Source organism: Zea mays, chromosome 5 (assembly GCF_902167145.1).
Source record: "Zea mays cultivar B73 chromosome 5, Zm-B73-REFERENCE-NAM-5.0, whole genome shotgun sequence".
NCBI lineage: Eukaryota > Viridiplantae > Streptophyta > Magnoliopsida > Poales > Poaceae > Zea > Zea mays.
In genome coordinates, this window is record NC_050100.1 from 3,324,386 (window position 1) to 3,345,572 (window position 21,187).

Sequence of the window (21,187 nt, forward strand, 5' to 3'; positions counted from 1 at the left end):
GCGATGCAAGAGGAGCTCAACAACTTCACTAGGAATGAGGTATGGCATTTAGTTCCACGTCCTAACCAAAATGTTGTAGGAACCAAATAGGTCTTCCACAACAAGCAAGATGAGCATGGTGTGGTGACAAGGAACAAAGCACGACTTGTGGCCAAGGGATATTCCCAAGTCGAAGGTTTGGATTTCGGTGAAACCTATGCACCCGTAGCTAGGCTTGAGTCAATTCGCATATTATTGGCCTATGCTACTTACCATGGCTTTAAGCTTTATCAAATGGACGTGAAAAGTGCCTTCCTCAACGGACCAATCAAGGAAGAGGTCTATGTTGAGCAACCTCCCGGCTTTGAAGACAGTGAGTACCCTAACCATGTCTATAGGCTCTCTAAGGCGCTTTATGGGCTCAAGCAAGCCCCAAGAGCATGGTATGAATGCCTAAGAGACTTCCTTATTGCTAATGGCTTCAAAGTCGGCAAGGCCGATCCTACTCTCTTTACTAAAACTCTTGAAAATGACTTGTTTGTATGCCAAATTTATGTTGATGATATCATATTTGGATCTACTAACGAGTCTACATGTGAAGAGTTTAGTAGGATCATGACACAGAAATTCGAGATGTCTATGATGGGGGAGTTGAAGTATTTCTTAGGATTTCAAGTGAAGCAACTCCAAGAGGGCACCTTCATTTGTCAAACAAAGTACACTCAAGACATTCTAACCAAGTTTGGAATGAAGGATGCCAAGCCCATCAAGACTCCCATGGGAACAAATGGGCATCTCGACCTCGACACGGGAGGTAAGTCCGTGGATCAAAAGGTATACCGGTCGATGATTGGTTCATTGCTTTATTTATGTGCATCTCGACCGGACATTATGCTTTCTGTTTGCATGTGTGCAAGATTCCAATCCGACCCTAAGGAATCCCACCTTACGGCCGTAAAACGAATCTTGAGATATTTGGCTTATACTCCTAAATTTGGGCTTTGGTACCCTCGGGGATCCACATTTGATTTGATTGGTTATTCGGATGCCGATTGGGCGGGGTGTAAAATCAATAGGAAGAGCACATCGGGGACTTGCCAGTTCTTGGGAAGATCCTTGGTGTCTTGGGCTTCAAAGAAGCAAAATTCGGTCGCTCTTTCCACCGCCGAAGCCGAGTACATTGCCGCAGGTCATTGTTGCGCGCAATTGCTTTGGATGAGGCAAACCCTGCGGGACTATGGTTACAAATTAACCAAAGTCCCTTTGCTATGTGATAATGAGAGTGCAATTAAAATGGCCGACAATCCCGTCGAGCATAGCCGCACTAAGCACATAGCCATTCGGTATCATTTTCTTAGGGATCATCAACAAAAGGGGGATATCGAGATTTCTTACATTAATACTAAAGATCAATTAGCCGATATCTTTACCAAGCCACTTGATGAACAATCTTTTACCAGACTTAGGCATGAGCTCAATATTCTTGATTCTAGAAATTTCTTTTGCTAGCTTGCACACATAGCTCATGAATGTACCTTTGATCATGTCTCTTTCATACGCTATGACTAATGTGTTTTTCAAGTCTATTTCAAACCAAGTCATAGGTATATTGAAAGGGAATTGGAGTCTTCGGCGAAGACAAAGGCTTCCACTCCGTAACTCATCCTTCGTCATCGCTCCAAGAAAAGAACCTTGTCCTTGGGGGAAAGAATAAAAGCCCCAAGCAAAAGGACCGGACTTCGTCTTTGGTATAATCTTAACTCATTTACTTATGACCAAAGAGGAAGATAGTACTTCGAGGGCTCTAATAATTCCGTTTTTGGCGATTCATGCCAAAGGGGGAGAGAGTATGAGCCCAAAGCAAAAGGACCGCACCACCACCATTTTCAAAAGACTTAGTGTTAAGTATTTATCAATTGGTTTTCCTATTATGTTCAAAAAGGGGGAGAAAGTAGTATTTCAAAATTATATATCAAAACCCTCTTGAACACTAAGAGGTGGATCTCCTTTAGGGGGAGTTTTGTTAAGTCAAAGGAAAAGCATTTGAAACACGGGGAGAAAATTTCAAATCTTGAAAATGCTTTGCAAACTCTTATTCATTTACCTTTGACTATTTGCAAAATATTTTTTTAATGGACTTACAAAAGAATTTGCAAAAACAAAACATGTGGTGCAAAAGTGGTCCAAAATGTTAAAAATAAAAGAAACAATCCATGCATATCTTTTAAGCATTTATATTGGCTCAATTCCAAGCAACCTTTACACTTACGTTATGTAAACTAGTTCAATTATGCACTTCTATATTTGCTTTGGTTTGTGTTGGCATCAATCACCAAAAAGGGGGAGATTGAAAGGGAATTAGGCTTACACCTAGTCCCTAATTAATTTTGGTGGTTGAATTGTCCAACACAAATAATCGGACTAACTAGTTTGCCCAAGTGTATAGATTATACAGGTGTAAAAGGTTCACACTCAGCCAATAAAAAGACCAAGTTTTGGATTCAACAAGAGGAGCAAAGGGGTAACCGAAGGCACCCCTGGTATGGCGCACCGGACTGTCCGGTGTGCCACCGGACATGTCCGGTGCACCAGGGGGACTCAGACTCAAACTCGCCACCTTCGGGAATGTCCAGAGGAGACTCGGCTATAATTCACCGGACTGTCCGGTGTACACCGGACAGTGTCCGGTGCGCCAAGGGAGGTCAGCCTCAGGAACTCGCCAGCTTCGGGAAAAGCCAACGACTCGTCCGCTATAATTCACCGGACTGTCCGGTGTGCACCGGACTGTCCGGTGCGACTCCGGTGCAACGGCTATCTCCGCGCCAACGGCTCTCTGCCGCGCAATAAATGCGCGCTCTGTGCGCACAGATGGCAGGCGTGCCCATACTGGCACACCGGACAAGGAACAGTACCTGTCCGGTGTGCACCGGACACCCAGGCGGGCCCACATGTCAGAAGCTCCAACGGTCAGAATCCAACGGCAGTGATGACGTGGCAGGGGGCACCGGACTGTCCGGTGTGCACCGGACTGTCCGGTGCGCCATCGAACAGACAGTCTCCCAACGGCCACATTTGGTGGTTGGGGCTATAAATACCCCAACCACCCCACCATTCATTGCATCCAAGTTTTCCAGCTTCCAACCACTATACAAGAGCTAGCATTCATTGCAAAGCACACCAACAAGAGATCAAATCCTCTCCCAATCTCATTCAAAACCCTAGTGACTAGAGAGAGTGATTTGTAGTGTTCATTTGAGCTCTTGCGCTTGGATCGCTTCTTTTCTTTCGCATTCTTTCTTGTGATCAAAGTTCCATTGTAATCAAGGCAAGAGGCACCAATTGTGTGGTGGCCCTTGCGGGGAAGTTTTGTTCCCGGCTTTGATTTGAGAAGAGAAGCTCACACGGTCCGAGGGACCGTTTGAGAGAGGGAAGGGTTGAAAGAGACCCGGCCTTTGTGGCCTCCTCAACGGGGAGTAGGTTTGAAAGAACCGAACCTCGGTAAAACAAATCCACGTGTCACACACTTCATTATTCGCTTGCGATTTGTTTTGCGCCATCTCTCGCGGACTCGTTTATATTTCTAACGCTAACCCGGCTTGTAGTTGTGTTTATATTTGTAAATTTCAGTTTCGCCCTATTCACCCCCCCTCTAGGCGACTATCAGGGATGAAGGCTATGACTCAGACGAGGTAGCCCAAATCCGGCACTTCAACTCCCAAGCCACTACTATACTCCTCGCCTCTCTAAGTCGAGAGGAGTATAATAAGGTGCAAGGGTTGAAGAGTGCCAAAGAGATTTGGGACGTGCTAAAGACCGCACATGAAGGAGATGAGGTGACCAAAATCACCAAGTGGGAAATGATCGAGGGGGAGCTCGGTCGATTCATGCTCAACCAAGGGGAAGAGCCACAAGCCAAGTACAACCGACTCAAGATTTCAGATCGGTTTTGGGCGGAAGCAATCAACACCGCTTGCTACGCCATCAACCGACTTTACCTTCATCGAATCCTCAAGAAGACATCATATGAACTCCTAACCGAGCAAGTTGATCTTGATGAGCTAGATGATGAAGAGGCTCCATGCGTCGCACTAAGGAACATGTCCATTGGGGATGTGTGTCCTAAGGAATCCGAAGAGCTTCCACAAACACAAGATCAACCGTCTTCTTCCATACAAGCATCTCCACCAACTCAAGATGAGGTTCAAGCTCAAGATGATGAAAATGAAAATCAAGAAGAGCCACCTCTAAAGGAGGACAATGATCAAGGGGGAGATGCCATATAAAAAAGCTGTTGCGAGTTGATCAAGATGATGAAAATGGTCAAGATGATCAAGGAGGACAATAATAAAGGAGGAGGACAATGATCAAGATGATGAAAATGGGGAGATGCCATATAAATTCCCATATGAATCTAGATGTGAGATATAAAAAAGTTGTTGCGAGTTGATGTTTAGAAAAAACTAAAATTTATTTGGTTGAAACAATTGTTAACTGTAGATTCTACATACAAGAGCTTGACATCTTGTACCATGTATCATGTAAATTTTAAAAAATCTGGAGTAGGAGATTTGATGCCCTGCTTGGTTTAGCTTTTTAACTAGTTTTTTCTGAGAACCTGACCGTGAAGAGAATTTGGCTGTGAAAAAAATATGAGAATTGTGAAATTATGTGTAGAGAAAAATAAATGTGTCCATAGAGTCTAGAATATAAAAAGTGATAGATTCCTACTATTACAACAACTCGACCGATTACATGTTTATAATAATTTTTGATGATTTTTACCGGATCTATTTTCACAGAGCTAAGGGTTTGGAAATCCTCGAGAGCTGACTTTGGTGAGCCATGCGCGAGCCGACCGCACGAGTCTCGACGGGCACGGCCACAGAGCCGAGCAACACCTTGAGCCGTCGGATCACACATCCACGCTTGTCAAGTACCAGCCGCCGCGTTCATTTATCCCGTGCTCTGCGCCTCCGTGTCCCTTTCCCGAAAAAACAACTACGCCGTCGCCGTGCCCCTCGCGCTATAGAGGCCCCAGCACTTCCCTCCCTGGCATCCCCGTCCAAAATCCTCGCAAAACCCTTGCTTCCACTTCCGCCATTCTTTCCCCCCAATGCGGCAGTAGCCTCCCCGCAGCACCCGCGAAGCGATGGCCCTCTCCGCTGCGCTTCGCCTCCCGCTCCCGCTCCCTCGCCTTCTCGGTCCCTCCGCCGTCATCTTCGGCGCCGCCTCCCGCCGCCGCGCTGCCGCCGCCGCCGCCAACGCGGCCGCCCTCCGCCTCCTCTCGGCCTCGTCTCCCAGTCCCGCGTCCTTCTCTTCGCGGCCCACGCGTCCCCTCCGCTCGCGCCGCCGCAACCGCGGCGACGATGGGAGGGCGGCGGCGGCCGGCGGGGCCGGCGGTGGGGAGGGCGGCGGAGCTGGACTGGTGGTCAAGGAGCGGATTCTGCCCGTCGAGCTGCACAAGGAGGCCACGGAGGCCTACATGTCGTACGCCATGTCCGTGCTGCTCGGCCGTGCGCTCCCCGACGTCCGTGACGGTCTCAAGCCCGTCCACCGCAGGATACTGTGAGCTCTCTCGCCTTCCCCTCTCCGCGTTCGTTCGCCCCAGCTACTGAAGTTCGTTCCATCTGTTTGTTTGTTTAAGCTAGCATGTAGGGAGTAGGAAGTGCATATGGCAGATAAGCTATCGACTTGTATAGACTGCATAGATAATATATTCTACATTGTGTTTGCTTGAAAAATGGGAAAAGTTCAACAATACATATGGTGGCATGGATGGATCTGGAATAGCATGCCATGGGGTGTGCACAAAGTGCTCTGAGGAAAACACATTACAGTTACAGCCCGTGCTATAGTCGGTTATGGAACATCTTAGTTTTTCAAGGCATCTACTATTTATCATATATACATGGATACTGCCCTTTTTGCGATGTAGTGTTGTAAACTTGTGTATGCCTCATTCGGAATGTGGCAATTCCATGGGAACAATATTTTTTCCTGTAAAAATCCTCATTTCCAAAATGCCTATTTGCAATGACCTGTTTTCAGCTTGGCAAACAACTATCTGATATGAAGTTTGTCTGGAAAGTCCTACCTGGTCTTACACTGCCCTTCTCAATGAGGCAGAGACCTGCATTTGTTTCTGGATGTAATCTTATCTGAAATATCCTCATGTTTAATTTACCATCTGCTTGTCTTCACCTATTACTCATCATTGTTATCTAAAGGACTTACTGTCAAGAAACCTCGGATTTCAAAGTTTTATTGGGGCATATACAACTCTATCCATACTTTCCTTATATTCCTTTTGATGACCTTGCCCCATCGCATTTGGGTGATTTCTAAACTCTGTCTGCAGCTATGCCATGCATGAGATGGGCCTTGCGTCTCGTAGGCCATTCAGAAAATGTGCCAGAGTTGTTGGTGAGGTATGCAAGCTGGATTTTGTATTAGTTGGCTATAATTTTGTTCAATGATACTGCAGCTTTGGGTGATACCATTCTTTCTATTTGGTATTTCATTGTTAATTTCCCCCTAATTTTTCAGGTACTAGGTAAGTTTCATCCACATGGAGATACTGCTGTATATGAAAGCTTGGTTAGAATGGCTCAGGTAAAAATAATATGGATGCTATTTGATTAATGATTCAGTACATTGTTATCTGGTTGCAAGAGAGACATCTAGCAAGGCCTGAACTGAATAAAAATTGTACATGGCAGTCAGCTCTTTGCATCATCAAAGCTCTCAGTATGCTTGTTGTCACCATATCAGTTATTTTGAAAATAACATTAACTGTTTACTCCGTGCTTGACAGAGATTTACATGTGACAGTTGTACTAAAATTTAACATTTATATTTTTGCCAACCATTATTATTGGGGCAAAACATTGTTTACTACATTTGCATCCTAGCTTTCCCTTACGTTAGCTTATATTTTGCCACATCATTTTAAGTTAATACAAGAGATAAGCAGTCCAATCGTATAACTCTTAACTCATTATTGTGGGTGGGTCCCACCTTTCTTCCCCACCCACCTTTGTTATCTTCTTCAGCCATTTATGCTGCTTCTGCTGCCCCGCGTGATCACGCTAGGCTGCTGCCAGGTTTTGTATGCGCCAGAGCATCACCGTGCGTTCTTCGTGCCCAGACTGCCTCCACCGCGCGCATGCTTGGGTCGCCACTCCGCGTCCTTCGTGACGGAGCTCTGTGTACTGGAGCGCATGCTCGCACTGGGCCACCGCCACACTAGAGCTCCGCCGCCGGGCGAGGCCACTGCCATTCTCATCGACTACTCTCTATGCATCTTCCATATTCAACAAAGAAATAAGAGCATGGCCCATGAGCCATGTGTACGTGAAGAGAAAAAGTGAGGAACAAAGATGGGTGTACTAGAGTGGAAGGACTAACCAGTTCAACCCAAAAGTTTAAGTTGTTAGGAGAAGATAGACAATCCACTTGTACGCTTCAACACCCCCACTCACGTGCAGCCAGAGAGAAAGGCACAAACGTGGAAATAAAGGCAGATGCACAAATTAAGCCCCTGCCACTGCCAGGATTCGAATTCGAGACCTCTGGCTCTGACACCATATTAGGGTGGACAAACTAACCAGTTCAAACCAAAAGCTTAAGCTATTAGGAGAAGGTAGACAATCCACTTATACACTTAAACAAGGTGGGCTCACACAAGCATCTTGTAACTCGTTTGAGCTAGGCGTGGAATCAAGAGCTAGCTCCTCTTTCTCTCTCTTCTCTCTCTTCCAAGTAAGCAAAATGCTGAGGTCGATTTCTATGAGCTAGCTGATGTGGACTTGTTGGAGCTACCCTACTGTTTGTTGTGCTCAATTATTGTAAAATGCCCGTACTTGGGTTTTCACATATCCGTTCTGCAGTTAAAGTTATGTCTGTTTTGCACTTCTCCTGTAAACTACAAGTTTCTTTTTTTGTTATGTTCTTTCAGGATTTTTCCATGAGGTACCCGCTTGTTCAAGGACATGGAAACTTTGGCTCTGTAGATGCAGACCCTCCTGCTGCTATGCGATACACGGAGTGCCGCTTGGATGTAGGTTTGGTTCAATCAAATTTTATTAACTCAAATACATATGAAATATTTTATTTGCACAAAAATGTCTGGAATATTTTGTTACACCTTAGTTAGGTAACTACTAAGTTTGTTCATTATGTACATTCATCCCTACTGAGCAAAATTTTTTGGAAGTCTTGCTAAGCACTACACATTTTTATGGGAATAAACACTACTTATTGTACTTACTAAGCACTTGTTCTTGCAATTTCTCTCCACATGCCCTGCTTGCTTGCACTTGTTGCAATAGGTCCCATTGCTCCTCACAAATTAAAGGCATGTTTGGTTCACTACCTCAGTTGCCACACTTTGCCTAACTTTTCTGCCTAAGGTTAGTTATTCAATTCGAACGACTAACCTTAGGCAAAGTGTGACACATTTAGCCACAAACCAAACAGGCCCTAAGTCTTGTGAGAAGCAAATGCCTTCTTGCCACTCTTTGTAACATAGGGGATGTTTGAATGCTTTAGAGCTAATAGTTAGTTGGCGAAAAATTGCTAGTGGAATTAGCTAGCTAACAAATAACTAATTTACTAAAAATAGCTAATAGTTCAACTATTAGCTAGGGTGTTTGAATGTCTCCACTCTCCAGCTTATTTTAGGCACCAACTATTAGCTCTAGTGCATTCAAACACCCCCATAGTATAGGCTCTTCCTCTTTGTTAAGAGAAAATCGTTGGATGCTTAGGCACTTGAGCAAGCGGGCATCTCCACCATACGCCTTTCCAAGCGCATAGCTGAGCTCATTTACCTTCTTGAGAGTTTCATTCTCAACAACGAGGGTGGAATCACATGTGAATCCATCACTCATATGAGTTGTTTCTTTGCTACAAGAAGGGTTAATGGGAGTAACAACAATAGGGGTATATAATGATTCATAAAAAATATCACAAGTTACCCCTATTCTTGCTATTTCAATAGACTCCTTTTGAGCAAGTGGAGTGGAATGGTCGTTCTTTAACTTCTTATGAATTTGTATTAGAGACTCATGAGTAGCTAATTGTTCTTCAAAGGCTTGCTCAAGAGCTTTGTGTCTCTTGCACAAATTGTTGAATTCTCCCCTTTTCTTGTTCATGAGGGAATGAGCCTCTTGTAATAGCTCAATGAGGATCCTCTTTGGAGGGCTCCTCATTCTCACTATCATTCTCACTAATGCTCTCATGGTCATGGATTGTACCTTAGGGCCCTTAGCCATGAAGCATGAAGAGGTAGTGGTGTGAAAAATAGAGGGCCTCTTGTTGATGGCGATTGAAAACATCTAGGCCTCTAGTTGGGTTTTGGTGATTAATGACTACACGATTTGTTGTGACTGAAGTGTGTTCTATAGGGGCATTATGAGTTAGGTCACAATAATGATGATTGTTTGGGCAATTAATGGTTTTCATGCCCTTACCGTTGGAATTTGTGTTGTTTTTAAAAGATGGATGACAAGGTTAAGGACGGACTACTTCTAAGTGTCATTTGGTGTTGGGACTAGCCTTTTAACCACTTCAAATAAATGAATCTCAACATATCAAAATGTTATTTACACTTCTTATCTGTCAACTACTTATGCTTTACTGTTGAATGACATTTTTCTTGTGTTGCAGTCGTTAGCAGAAGCCATGTTCTTGACTGATCTGGAGCTGAACACAGTACATCTTTTTACTCACTTCTCTGATGTCATTTTCTTTACTCACGAGTGCGAGGCTGTTCCTTTTTCTCATCCTTTTTGTGCTGCTGCTTGTTATTGACAGGTTGACTTTGTGCCAAACTTTGATAACTCACAGAAGGAGCCATCTCTACTGCCATCCCGTGTCCCATCTTTGTTGTTGAATGGTTCTTCTGGGATTGCGGTATGAGCTCTTATTTATTTAATTAGTTTATTACGAAGTGATACTGGGGCTGTTTGGGAGAGCTGGCAGCCGCTGTGGCTGCGACAACACAATGAACAGTCCTTGGCAGGTTTTAAAAGCAGCAAAAGCTGTAGTGACAGTGGCTTGTAAGCTAAGTGAACAGGGCCACTAATCTGGTATTTACTTATGTACAACGATCAGTTTCTTTCTAATGTTTAAAATTTTCAGGTTGGAATGGCAACAAATATTCCTCCTCATAATCTGGGAGAGCTTGTTGATGTGCTTTCTGTAATTATTGAAAACCGTGAAGCTACAGTGAGTAATATACCACTCCCGCCATTCAGTTCTCTATCTTTTGATGTCATTATACTACATATATAATTATCTTATATTACCTACCCCTTTTTGTTTGCATGTGTTGTATGTGTGTCAAAATGTCCAAGTGCTCAGCTGATAATTTTTCCTTCAGATAAACTACAAATCATATATGAAGCTAGGAATAACAACTGCTTAGCATGTGCAAATGATCATTAGGAATCTGATGCACCATTGCAGAATCACCGGAATTATTTTGTTAACCGTTAAAGATAGCAAAACAATAATCTCATATTCTCATTGTGTGGTTTGTTAGCTCCCTAGATGAGTGTCACCTGTCAAGACAACAAGTCCAAATGGAATATGATTAATGCTTGAGCTGAGCTCGTCCAGTTGTGTTACTTAAAATAAACGAATTAGTCAATTAGACATTGTCACTGTTAAGTTCTTTTTTCTTCTCAGTCTGTAGATTTCTCATAATCTTAATCTTAACTTCACTCCTGTGTTCTTTTTCTTGCATATGAAAGCTCCAAGAACTACTGGAACGCATGCCTGGTCCTGACTTCCCTACAGGAGGGACAATCCTGGGAAATCAAGGGTATTTATTCTCTTTTTTCTTTGGTCTTGTCTTTCTTTTTGACTTTGCGCTAACTTGTGTACCCATCCCTCCTCTTAATTAGTATTTTGGAAGCATATAAATCTGGACGTGGCCGCATTGTTGTGAGGGGAAAGACTGACATCGAAACAATTGACGAGAAAAGCAAGCGCACAGCTATTATTATTAAAGAGGTATGAGTTAAAGATTTTGTTTTGGAGTAGTGTCTGACATCTCTACTACTGTTTGTTCTGGCAATTCTCTATACCTACTTAGAAGCAGGAGGGCACGAACTTACTAATTTATACATTTCTGCGCAGATTCCATACCAAACTAACAAAGCTACTCTTGTACAAAAGATAGCTGAGCTTGTTGAAGATAAGGTAAGTTTATTTGGAGCAGACTTAATTGTGTGGTTGGTCTTAACCTGAGTCTATTCTGTGATAAGTTTGATATTTTGCTAGCGGCATGATGGAAACATTAAGAATTCCGACAATTGTTGTGTTTTTATTTGCAGGTATTGGAAGGTATAAGTGATATTAGGGATGAAAGTGACCGCACTGGAATGCGTGTAGTAATTGAGGTTCACACCACCATCTTTTATTTCTATCTGTAGTCTAGGGATTTTGACTCTTGTTTTTTATGTGTACTTATTTTCCTTGTACGCTGTTCCAGCTGAAAAGAAGTGCAGATCCTGCTGTTGTCCTGAACAACTTGTATCGTCATACAGCTCTGCAGTCTAGCTTTAGCTGCAACATGGTGGCGTAAGTACGCTTAAAGTCTTAAACCATTTGTGCACAACAATAACAACAAAACCTTTACAATCAAAGAAAACAATGAAGGCCCTAAGCAAGTCAGGCTAGTCTCGTTTAGCCATTTCTACAGTTTAGTAATTTCATTACATTTAGTTTTGTGTCTTACAGCAAATAGGAAAACAAGTTATTCATTTTCTTGATTCTTGATGTTGCTCTTTTTCTCCCAAAAGGACATGACGGTGAAAAGAGAAGTCTCTTCTCATTTCATTCAGGCGTGGTCTTTGATTTTGTTATCCTCTTTTCTATGAGATTAATATTATCGTGCATGCTAGTTAAATCTATAGTTCTTGAATCACAGTATGAAACTATAAATCTTTTCTCTATTTCTTCATTTTTTTTTCTGAATTCGAAAGTAAGATCACTGCCCTAATGTAAAATGCTTGAAATAATACGGACGATGGAACAACTAAATTTAGGTTGTGTTTGGATGGTGATGCTTGTTAGAATGGGAGAAACCCTAACCAGAGTTGTGAGTACATTAATATAACAGAGTTAGGTGCCATCTGTTGTATGAAAACTTATAACGTTAGGGTTAATAACTTAATATAACTGTATATGCCTATATTGTATGAAAGCTTATATATTTAGCAAGGCTTCCGTTTTTGTGGACGGAGGGAGTATATTGTTAGCATCGCAATACAGGACAAGAAAAATATTTGCGTTTCGAATCTCATTCTCATGTCTTTTATTCTTGATCTGTTCAGTATACTTGATGGGCAGCCAAAATTGATGGGACTGAAAGAAATTCTTCAGGTGATGTTGCATTATTTGTTTATTCTTATTATGTTTTGCACAAGCAAAATGCTGGCTGCATGCTAATATCCTATATCTGATAGGATGCTTGTTTTTAACTAACTAAATGACATAAAATATAAGATAATTTAAAACTAGCTAGCATTGGGCATCCTTATATACATGGTCTGTCAAGGGCTCAAATTAGATGTTCAGGATTCTTCTTTTATAAAGAAAAAAAAGATGTTGCTAGCTGTCACCAGTCTGTCGAGGAGCTACCATCTCGCTACTAAAATGTCTAGCAATAGTAAGTGTTTATGCAATAGGGCTCAAGTAGCCATTTTTCATTATTAACTGCATTCATTCTTAGGTACCAGGCTTTCAGCTGAGTATTAACTGCAAGGGATGTTTATATGTCACCAGTATACTTAATAGCAAGGGCCACAGTACTGATGGAATCAAGCTAGGCATTGTTGTGCAATCTAGCTTCCCGTGCAATCAAACTTCCAAAAGCGATAAAAATTTCTCAAATAATTTATGGATATACTTCATTGTTTACTGTACCAATATATCACATTTCAAGTTCTAATTCAGCCTATGTTAAGAGATATAAAAAAGAGAAAATTCTATCAATTTTTAACATGTTGGATATAATTTTCCCCTCTTTATATCTTTTAACATAAGATGAATTAGAACTTGAAGTTTGATATATTCGCAGAGTAAATAAGGAAGTACATCTATAAATTTTTATGATTATTGGTAGTTTGATTGCACAACAGTTTTCCCCAGCAAGCTGAGCCTATATCTATATATAATTTCATGTTGCTAACAAGAGTGTACTTTGTTGTATAATTTAGGTTGACATCCGCACACTAATGTCATAGCACTTATCACTTATGTACACATTTAATATTTTGTATCCTTAAGTTGCATTTCCTGTATACAATGTCTATGATTACTTGCATAATGATGTTGAGCTCTTTATGAACATGATATTCAATTTCCCATTTTAAACTGATTCTGCTTCAGGCATTTCTTGACTTCCGATGCTCTGTTATCGAAAGGCGTGCAAGATATAAGCTTTCACAAGCTCTAGAAAGGAAACATATTGTGGAGGTAAATTGATTTAGGTTGGTCAGCTTCTTTGGATGTTGAAAGGCCGCCAATTAATTTACTTCTTGCAGGGAATTGTTATTGGCCTCGACAATTTGGATGCTGTGATTCAAATAATACGAGAAACATCAAATCACACTGCGGCAACAAGAGCTCTTGTCAATGGTAACATTTTGCAGTTCTATTATGACATGTTTTTTTTTCTGATTTAGCTAATACTCCCTCCGTTCCTAAATCTCCAGTGTATAAGCAAATTGAATTTATTAAAAAATCTCCATCGTATTAGGTGGTCCTTCCGTCTTTTTTAGTTTGGCGAGCATGCAACACCTCGTTTCTGCTGCCATGTTTTTACCATGCCATCCTCCCGTTATTAATCGTCTGCTCTCGTACTGATTTATTTCAAGTTCTGATTGGAGTACCATGCCGCTCATCCATGTAGTCGCTTTGCTACTTGCCATGGATCACGAACCATGAAAAGGCATGTGTACGTGAGCGCGGCCGACGTGCGGTTGTGAGTGGGTTAATACTGTGGTAATTAAAAGCAAATTGGCGCTCTTTGTTGTTCCTTGGTCACTGCACCGAGCGACCGATGGAGATTTAGGAACAGAGGGAGTATGCTGATTCATTACATGAAACAAGTGTAGACACTTTATGATGTAATTTGTACCACCTTAAGGGCTCCTTTGGAACACAGGAATTTCACAAGAATGAGTTTAAAAATACAGGAAAAACACAGGATTCAGGAAAATATCCTTTAATCCAAAGGAGGCCTAATTTCCTATGCTTCTTACCCTAGTCCTGCACTTCTGGTTCATCTCCTCCCAAAACACATTGACTTGGCATTTGAGCGACTGAGTGCTATGGTACTTATGACTTTGCTCCAATGAAGCAAATTGTTTAAAGATTTCTAGATCCTCGATATTCCATGATGGACTCATGCAATGATTTCCTGTAACTATGGACAATCTAAAGCTGTGTGGTTTGCCATACAATGTGCCTTGGACATTAGATCTTGATTTCCTAAACAAAAACACAAATTTGATGGAAGGGAGATTATAAAAAGATTATTGTAAAACAGATTTGTTCCAAATGTTTAACCTGTTCATGTGCAGAATTTGATCTATCTGAGAAACAAGCTGAAGCGCTGTTGGATATCACACTAAAGAAGCTTACTTCCCTTGAGGTTTCAACATTTGAATTCTTGTGTTGACAGCTATTTGATTAAACTCGATTCCTATCTCCTACCTGAAGGAGCTGAACGGACCTCTGCTTTTTGCAGCGGAAGAAATTTGTGGATGAAGCTAAAACCATGTCAGAGGAAATTTCTAAGTTAAATGAGCTTCTGTCAAGCAAGAAACTTATCTTCCAGGTTAGACATTTCTTGATATTATGTTCATAATTCATGTGACACTAGTCCATGTTATGTTCTTATGAACTCCTTTCCTAAAAATTGGAGGATTGCTAATGATTTAACATGGGTCTATAATTTGTGCAATGTTGGTAAAAAATTGCTATAACTTGACAGGACATGGTTAAAATTGGTTCTTTTCCCACTACCTCCGACTGTAGACTGTAACCGCCAGGCTCTGGATACATGGGCAAATCATACTTGTCCCATCAAATTTTGTCCAAACTTTTAGCTTTCTCCTATTAGAATTCCAACTCTGCACAAGGAGCATGCGGCATCATTGCTACACATTTGGGAAATAGTAATTAAATAAATTAAATAATTGCACAGTAGGTTTCATGAAACTGTGTTACTTCCAACTGTTCATTTTTTGTATGAGATAATGCAATCAATGTTATTAGTGCTTATTTCGTTTGCAATCCATTTTATGGTAATATGTTTCTTCCTCACTCAGATATCACTGCAGCGCTTTTATAGAGAATAATGGGTGATGAACCAATGCTTTTGCTGCTATGTCTGGATTGTTTAGTTTTTTTTCTTATTAAATATAGTTGGAGCATATCTGACGATCTTGATGTCAACAATACTTTCCTAGTTTTAATGTTTAAGTGCTTGAAATCTCACACTTGTGATATATCCTTGTTAGTTTCCTTTGCATTTCTTATCTTATTGTGCTGCCAGTTACTAATTATTCCTTCTGACTTTTTAGCTTATACAACAAGAAGCCGCCGATTTGAAAAGCAAGTTTTCTACACCGAGGCGTTCTGTGATAGATGATTCAATAAGCAGTGAAGTTGATGACATCGATATTATCCCTAACGAGGAAATGCTTTTGGTGCGGGCAATTATCTATTCCTACTATATCCAATATGGTTTTATCCTCACTCAGTTACCTCATTTTTTCTGCCTCTCTTTACATGTCTAAACATCTAGAAGATTCTTAGTGAGAAAGGCTATGCTAAGCGAATGAACCCCGACACATTCAGTTTACAACATCGGGGAACCATAGGAAAGTCTGTTGGAAAGATGCGAATGAATGACAGCACGTCAGATTTCATTGTTTGCCAGACGCATGACCATGTTCTTTATTTCAGGTATGTGAACCAGGAATAAGTAAATCCTTTAGCATCTTTGGTAGTTCTTTGCTTTTATTTAAGGACTACTTAAGCTACATCAATCTGTCAACTTCCTCCTATCACAGATATGTCCATGTAAGTTTATCCTAAATTAAAATTTGACTAGCAATATTTATAAAAGTGTGTCATCTTAAATTTAAAAGATTATATTATGAAAGTATTATTCAGAAGGAAATAATAATTTCAATGTTATGTTGGCAATATATATAAATTTTTGAATATGCTAATGGTCATAGTGACTTAGTACTGACCTAGATGGACTTATTACTGTCGAAGGAAGTAGAAAGCATGTTTGAGCCTATACAAATACTCTTGAAATTTACGTGTTGCATTTGAAGCTGCCCACTTGGACTTCTTGTACCTACAGTGGTCATGTATTCACTGTTATATCCTCATATAATGTAATGTAATGGTGTATACTTTCAGTGACAAGGGAATTGTATACTCAGCACGTGCTTATAAGATACCAGAATGTACTAGAACTGCTACTGGGACTCCGTTGGTACAGGTGCAGTGACAAATGTTAACTAGGACTAATGAAGTGTAGCAGATTAATGAAGTGTAGCAGATGATATGCTAACATTTGCTACTACGTTCTTATTTTAGTTGCTACCTTTATCTGATGGAGAGCGGATAACCTCCATCATTCCTGTGAGTGAATTTGGTGAGAACCAATATCTAGTGATGCTCACCGTTAATGGCTATATCAAGAAAGTACCCCTTAATGCCTTTTCATCAATCAGATCTACTGGTATCATATCAATTCAACTGGTATACCATCTCATATGCCTACGTTTCTTACATACCATACCATATCATCATTAAAATGTTAATAATTACTAAATGTTAGGTTCCTGGTGATGAGCTTAAGTGGGTCCGTCATTGTGGCAATGATGACCTGGTTGCATTGGCTTCACAGAAAGGAAGGGTAATAGTCAACTCATGTGATAAGGTATGCTACAAACACACATCTTGGTGTTGATAACTTGATATATTGATTGGTAGTGTACTCTACTCAATGGGAATACAATCATTATCACAGAAGTACAATTTTGCCTTTACTTTACAAATGGTTTTGATATAAATATTTTAACTATGTTCCCTTTTTTTGGAATTTCAGTAAGTTCAGTTTTTTATACCATTCTAGTTTTGTTCGGCTCATTAAGGACTCATAAAGGACATGCACAACAATGTTGTGACTCGTGTTCGAACAAGTGATGGGGACACAGATGACCTCCTGATTAGAATAGGATTACATCAAAGATCAACTTTGAACCCTTACCTTTTTGCCTTGGTGATGGATATGGTCTTAAGAGACATACAAGGGGATATCTCTTGGTGTATGCTTTTTTCGGACGATATAGTGCTAATTGATGAAAGTCGGACATGAGTAAATAGGAAATTAGAGTTGTGGCTGGAGACTCTAGAATCCAAAGTTTTTAGACTCAATAGAACTAAAACAGAATATATGAGATGGTATTTTGGTACTATACATGAGCAAGGAGATGTTAGTTTGGAAGGTCGGGTAGAGGCTAGGACGAGCAACATTAGGTATTTAGGATCATTGCTACAGAGAAACATGGATATTGATAATATGTTAGCCATAGAATCAAAGTAGGGTTTATGAAATGGTGTCAAATATTTGGCGTCCTATATGACAAGAGGGTACCACAAAAGCTAAAAGACAATTTTTATAGGGCGACAACTAGACCTGCTATGTTGTATGGTGTAGAATGTTGGCCTACAAAAAGACGACATGTTTAGTAGACAAGTGTTCCAGAAATACATGTGATGTGTTGGATTTGTGGTCATATAAGAAGGGATCGAGTCCGGAATGATTATGTACATGATAAGCTAGGGGTGGCACCGAATGAAGAAAAGCTTGGCCAACACCGGTTGAGATAGACATGTCCAATGGAGACCTCTAGAGGCACTAGTGTGTAGTGGGATCTTAAGGCACGATAGCAATGAGAAGTGGAAGACCGAAGTTGACATATAAGAGACAATTAAAGAAGACTTGAAAGGATGAGATATATCCAAAGATTTAGCCTTGAATAGGATTGCATGAAAAATAGCTATCCATGTACGCGAATCTTGACTTGTGGGTTCTGTTGGGTTTTTAACCCAACTTGTTTAGGATAAAAGCCTTTGTTGTTGTTGCTACTGCAAGTTTTGTTTGGCTGACTATATGTGGTGAAGTGCTTGCCATTTTGGGTTGCACAGTACTAACATAAGTTTCCTTATTCTTATATTCGTCTTTCATCCAGCTTCGTGCCCTTGGAAGGAATACCAGGGGTGTCTGTGCCATGAAGTTAAAAGAGGGCGATATGATGGCAGCCATGGACATAATTCCAGCAACGGTGCACAAAATGCCCGAAAGATGCAACAGCAGGTAATTTCAACTATACTTTCGGAAGCTTAGTAATTGGCAATGTGTAGTATGGGTTTGTAGAAAAAAAGGCCCTGTTTGGATATGGGGTATTTTAGGAGCATTGGAAAAATACTACAGCTATAGTCTCTGCTGCAGCCTCCAGCAAAGATTGCAAAGATGAGCTCCATATTATTGCCCTGTTTGTAGTAGCAGCTTGTCTTTGCTGTTTGCTCCTCCATCTTCTTGGTATGGGAAGATGAAAGCAAATCTAATGATAAAACTATGTACCTCCCAAATTCAGTGGTGCATCATAACAGTCAACTATTCCAGCTTGTCCTAATGCTTGCTTTACTGTGTATATATACTCTATACTACATAGTAATGTAGTATATATAATATAAAAATCCTGATATATACAGGATTGACTAGGGTCGACTAATCGACCTGGTTGGTGACTAATCATATGACTAATCAGCCTGTTTGGAACAGCTTCTCAACCACTTAAGATGGAAAAAATGCGAGCCGAGTGCCCCAAACGGACCGTTTTTCGTCCGCCGCACAAAGCCTTGTTTAACTGGTGCCATGGAATCAGTCTGGGAGGCACTGTGAGAATAATCCCTTCGCTCTTGTGTCTTCTGCTCGTGTCTTCTGATCGCACGAGCATTGCCACCAGCAGTGGGCAATCACTGGATCTCTGGCATTGGAGGTTCTGTTCCCCATCGGTCCGTAGGTCTCGCATCCGCTCCGAGCTGCAGCAGCATGACCAATCCTGATCTCTGGCCGCTCAGTCAGCTGCCGAAGCTGGACCCTGAGTCCCTGATGCTTATTCTCTTATGCTCCTATGCGCTGCTACTGAGCTCCTCCTCGAACCGGCTGTTTTCCTCGTGCTCTACCTCCACGTCGCTGCTGGGATATTCCTCCCCGAGCTCCTCTGTGTTGCTGTTGAACTTCTCACACCAGCGGCTGTCCCTCTCCGCGCTCTCTACCTGTCCCATCCCTGCGCGACGAGGATCCTGGTGACTCAGGAGTCAGGACTCGATGTAACCTCAAGCTTGAGGAACGTATCGTGCTCAGAAGAGAAGACGAAGAAGCGTCCGCGTGAGTCCCAAACACAATGATTCATGGATCCAGATTCTCATGGATGCTAGTGGTGGGAGAAAGCCAACTTTTGATACTAAGCGTGGTTGAGATAAGTTGTCCTAAACAGGGCCATCGGCTGGGCGATTCCATAGCAACTATGGTTGATTAGATTATTTGATAACATGGCCATAGTTTTCATATACTACAATACTGAAACCAACCTTTTGCTTCACTCAGAGTTGGTTTAGTGTCCATTAAACTTCATTCGCACCATCCTGTTTCCAAGCCATATTCGTTAATGTATCTTTAGTTTGGTAGCCCCTGTGCTCCAGTGCTAACTAATTTGCCTTTATGTTATGGACGACTGTTCCAGGCTCAGAGATTCGAGTCCTCCATGGTTGCTTTTCATAGCTGAAAGCGGTATTGGGAAACGGGTGCCCTTAAATGCTTTCCGGCAATCAAATTTCAATGCTGTAGGCTTGCAAGGCTACAAGGTATGCTCAGCATTTGGTCATCAGTTTCTGCTACCAGGCATTTATATATTCTTCAGAACTATTCTGAAATTCAGTGCTTTTGGCTTTAGAACTGTTATTATAATGATGCATTTACAACAGAGTTTAGGAACATGTACTTTAAAACTTTGGGTTCATTTTTAACCTGTTCGATTTGGTATATTCTATATTGTTATGCAGCTTCCAGCAGATTGTCGTTTGGCCGCTGTATTTGTTGCTGGTCTTTCGCTCACTGGTACCGTTTGTGAACTTGTTTCTTCTTTCTAATTTTTAATCTGTTGCATTCCAACATATTTTATGTTGTTGCCTGTGAACTCAATGCAGAAGACGGTGAAAGTGACGAGCAGGTTGTTTTGGTTAGCCAGAGTGGCACTGTAAACAGAATCAAAGTTAAAGATATATCCATCCAGTCTCGACGCTCGAGGTAAGCTAGGCTTCAATGCTCTAATAAAAGCGTGTAGCTGGTTCCCTTCCGACTTTTTCAACCATGATCTACCTCTGTTGGGCAACTAGGGGAGTGATTCTGATGAGGCTGGAGCATGCCGGAAAGATCCAGTCAGCATCACTGATATCCGCAGCGGCAGCAGAAGTAACTGAAGATTAGTCTTGCACCCAAGATGCAAGTAGTTTAGTCTGAATTTAATCCCTGGCGTACGCTGCAGCATGAAATTTGTCTGCTTTCCTGTGGCTAGTAAGCGTCAGGAGTAGTCAGGTTGTTGTACCCGCTGAACTCAGCGTAATTAGGAGGCTTGACATGTATTTTTTGGTGTCTAGAGTGGTGAATGTAAAATGCCACTATGGCTTTCAAATTGTTGGGTGATAATTTTGGATGGCTTGTCTGCTTTTAGTTTTGAGCATATTCACTGTAACTAAACACTCACTCTAATCAGAAACCACTGGTCTCCTGATTGCCGGTTAGGCTTGTTTGGGATTTGCGCTGTTCCATGTTTCGATCTCCGTTTTACGCCGCTCTATGTATTCTCTAGGGGAAAAAGAAGTGAGAGCAAGTCTGAATTTAAATCTCAAAATTTTGAATGAGGAAGGATTTAATCCCTCGGGTCTCCCTCAATCCCTTCGCAACCTTAGAGAAGAAAATAATAATAAATTCTCTAACATCTTCAATTAAACAAATTCGGTTTTATACAAATATACGCAACCTTAGAGAAGAAAATAATAATAAATTCTCTAACATCTTCAATTAAACAAATTCGGTTTT

At 41.3% G+C, this 21,187-nt stretch overlaps 1 protein-coding gene across 2 annotated transcripts; it reads left to right on the top strand.

Moving 5' to 3' along the window:
- The first annotated feature begins 5,033 nt into the window (after positions 1–5,033).
- On the top strand, positions 5,034–20,897 carry LOC103625778 (probable DNA gyrase subunit A, chloroplastic/mitochondrial). Of its 2 annotated transcripts, none has more exons than XM_008646175.2 (27): positions 5,034–5,544; positions 6,338–6,407; positions 6,526–6,591; positions 7,937–8,038; positions 9,649–9,693; positions 9,796–9,894; positions 10,123–10,209; positions 10,737–10,807; positions 10,890–10,998; positions 11,125–11,187; positions 11,322–11,387; positions 11,480–11,568; positions 12,324–12,372; positions 13,381–13,467; positions 13,536–13,629; positions 14,577–14,647; positions 14,744–14,833; positions 15,582–15,707; positions 15,809–15,966; positions 16,435–16,516; positions 16,615–16,779; positions 16,859–16,960; positions 18,276–18,400; positions 19,833–19,953; positions 20,152–20,206; positions 20,296–20,395; positions 20,485–20,897. In XM_008646175.2, the coding sequence occupies exons 1-27, from the start codon at positions 5,129–5,131 to the stop codon at positions 20,573–20,575; spliced, it is 2,799 nt and encodes a 932-aa protein (XP_008644397.1). In that variant the 5' UTR covers positions 5,034–5,128; the 3' UTR covers positions 20,576–20,897. The 2 variants fall into 2 exon arrangements, with proteins under 2 accessions (XP_008644397.1, NP_001340146.1); NM_001353217.1 differs by having other exon boundaries at positions 15,806–15,966; positions 20,485–20,877.
- The last annotated feature ends 290 nt before the right edge of the window (positions 20,898–21,187 follow it).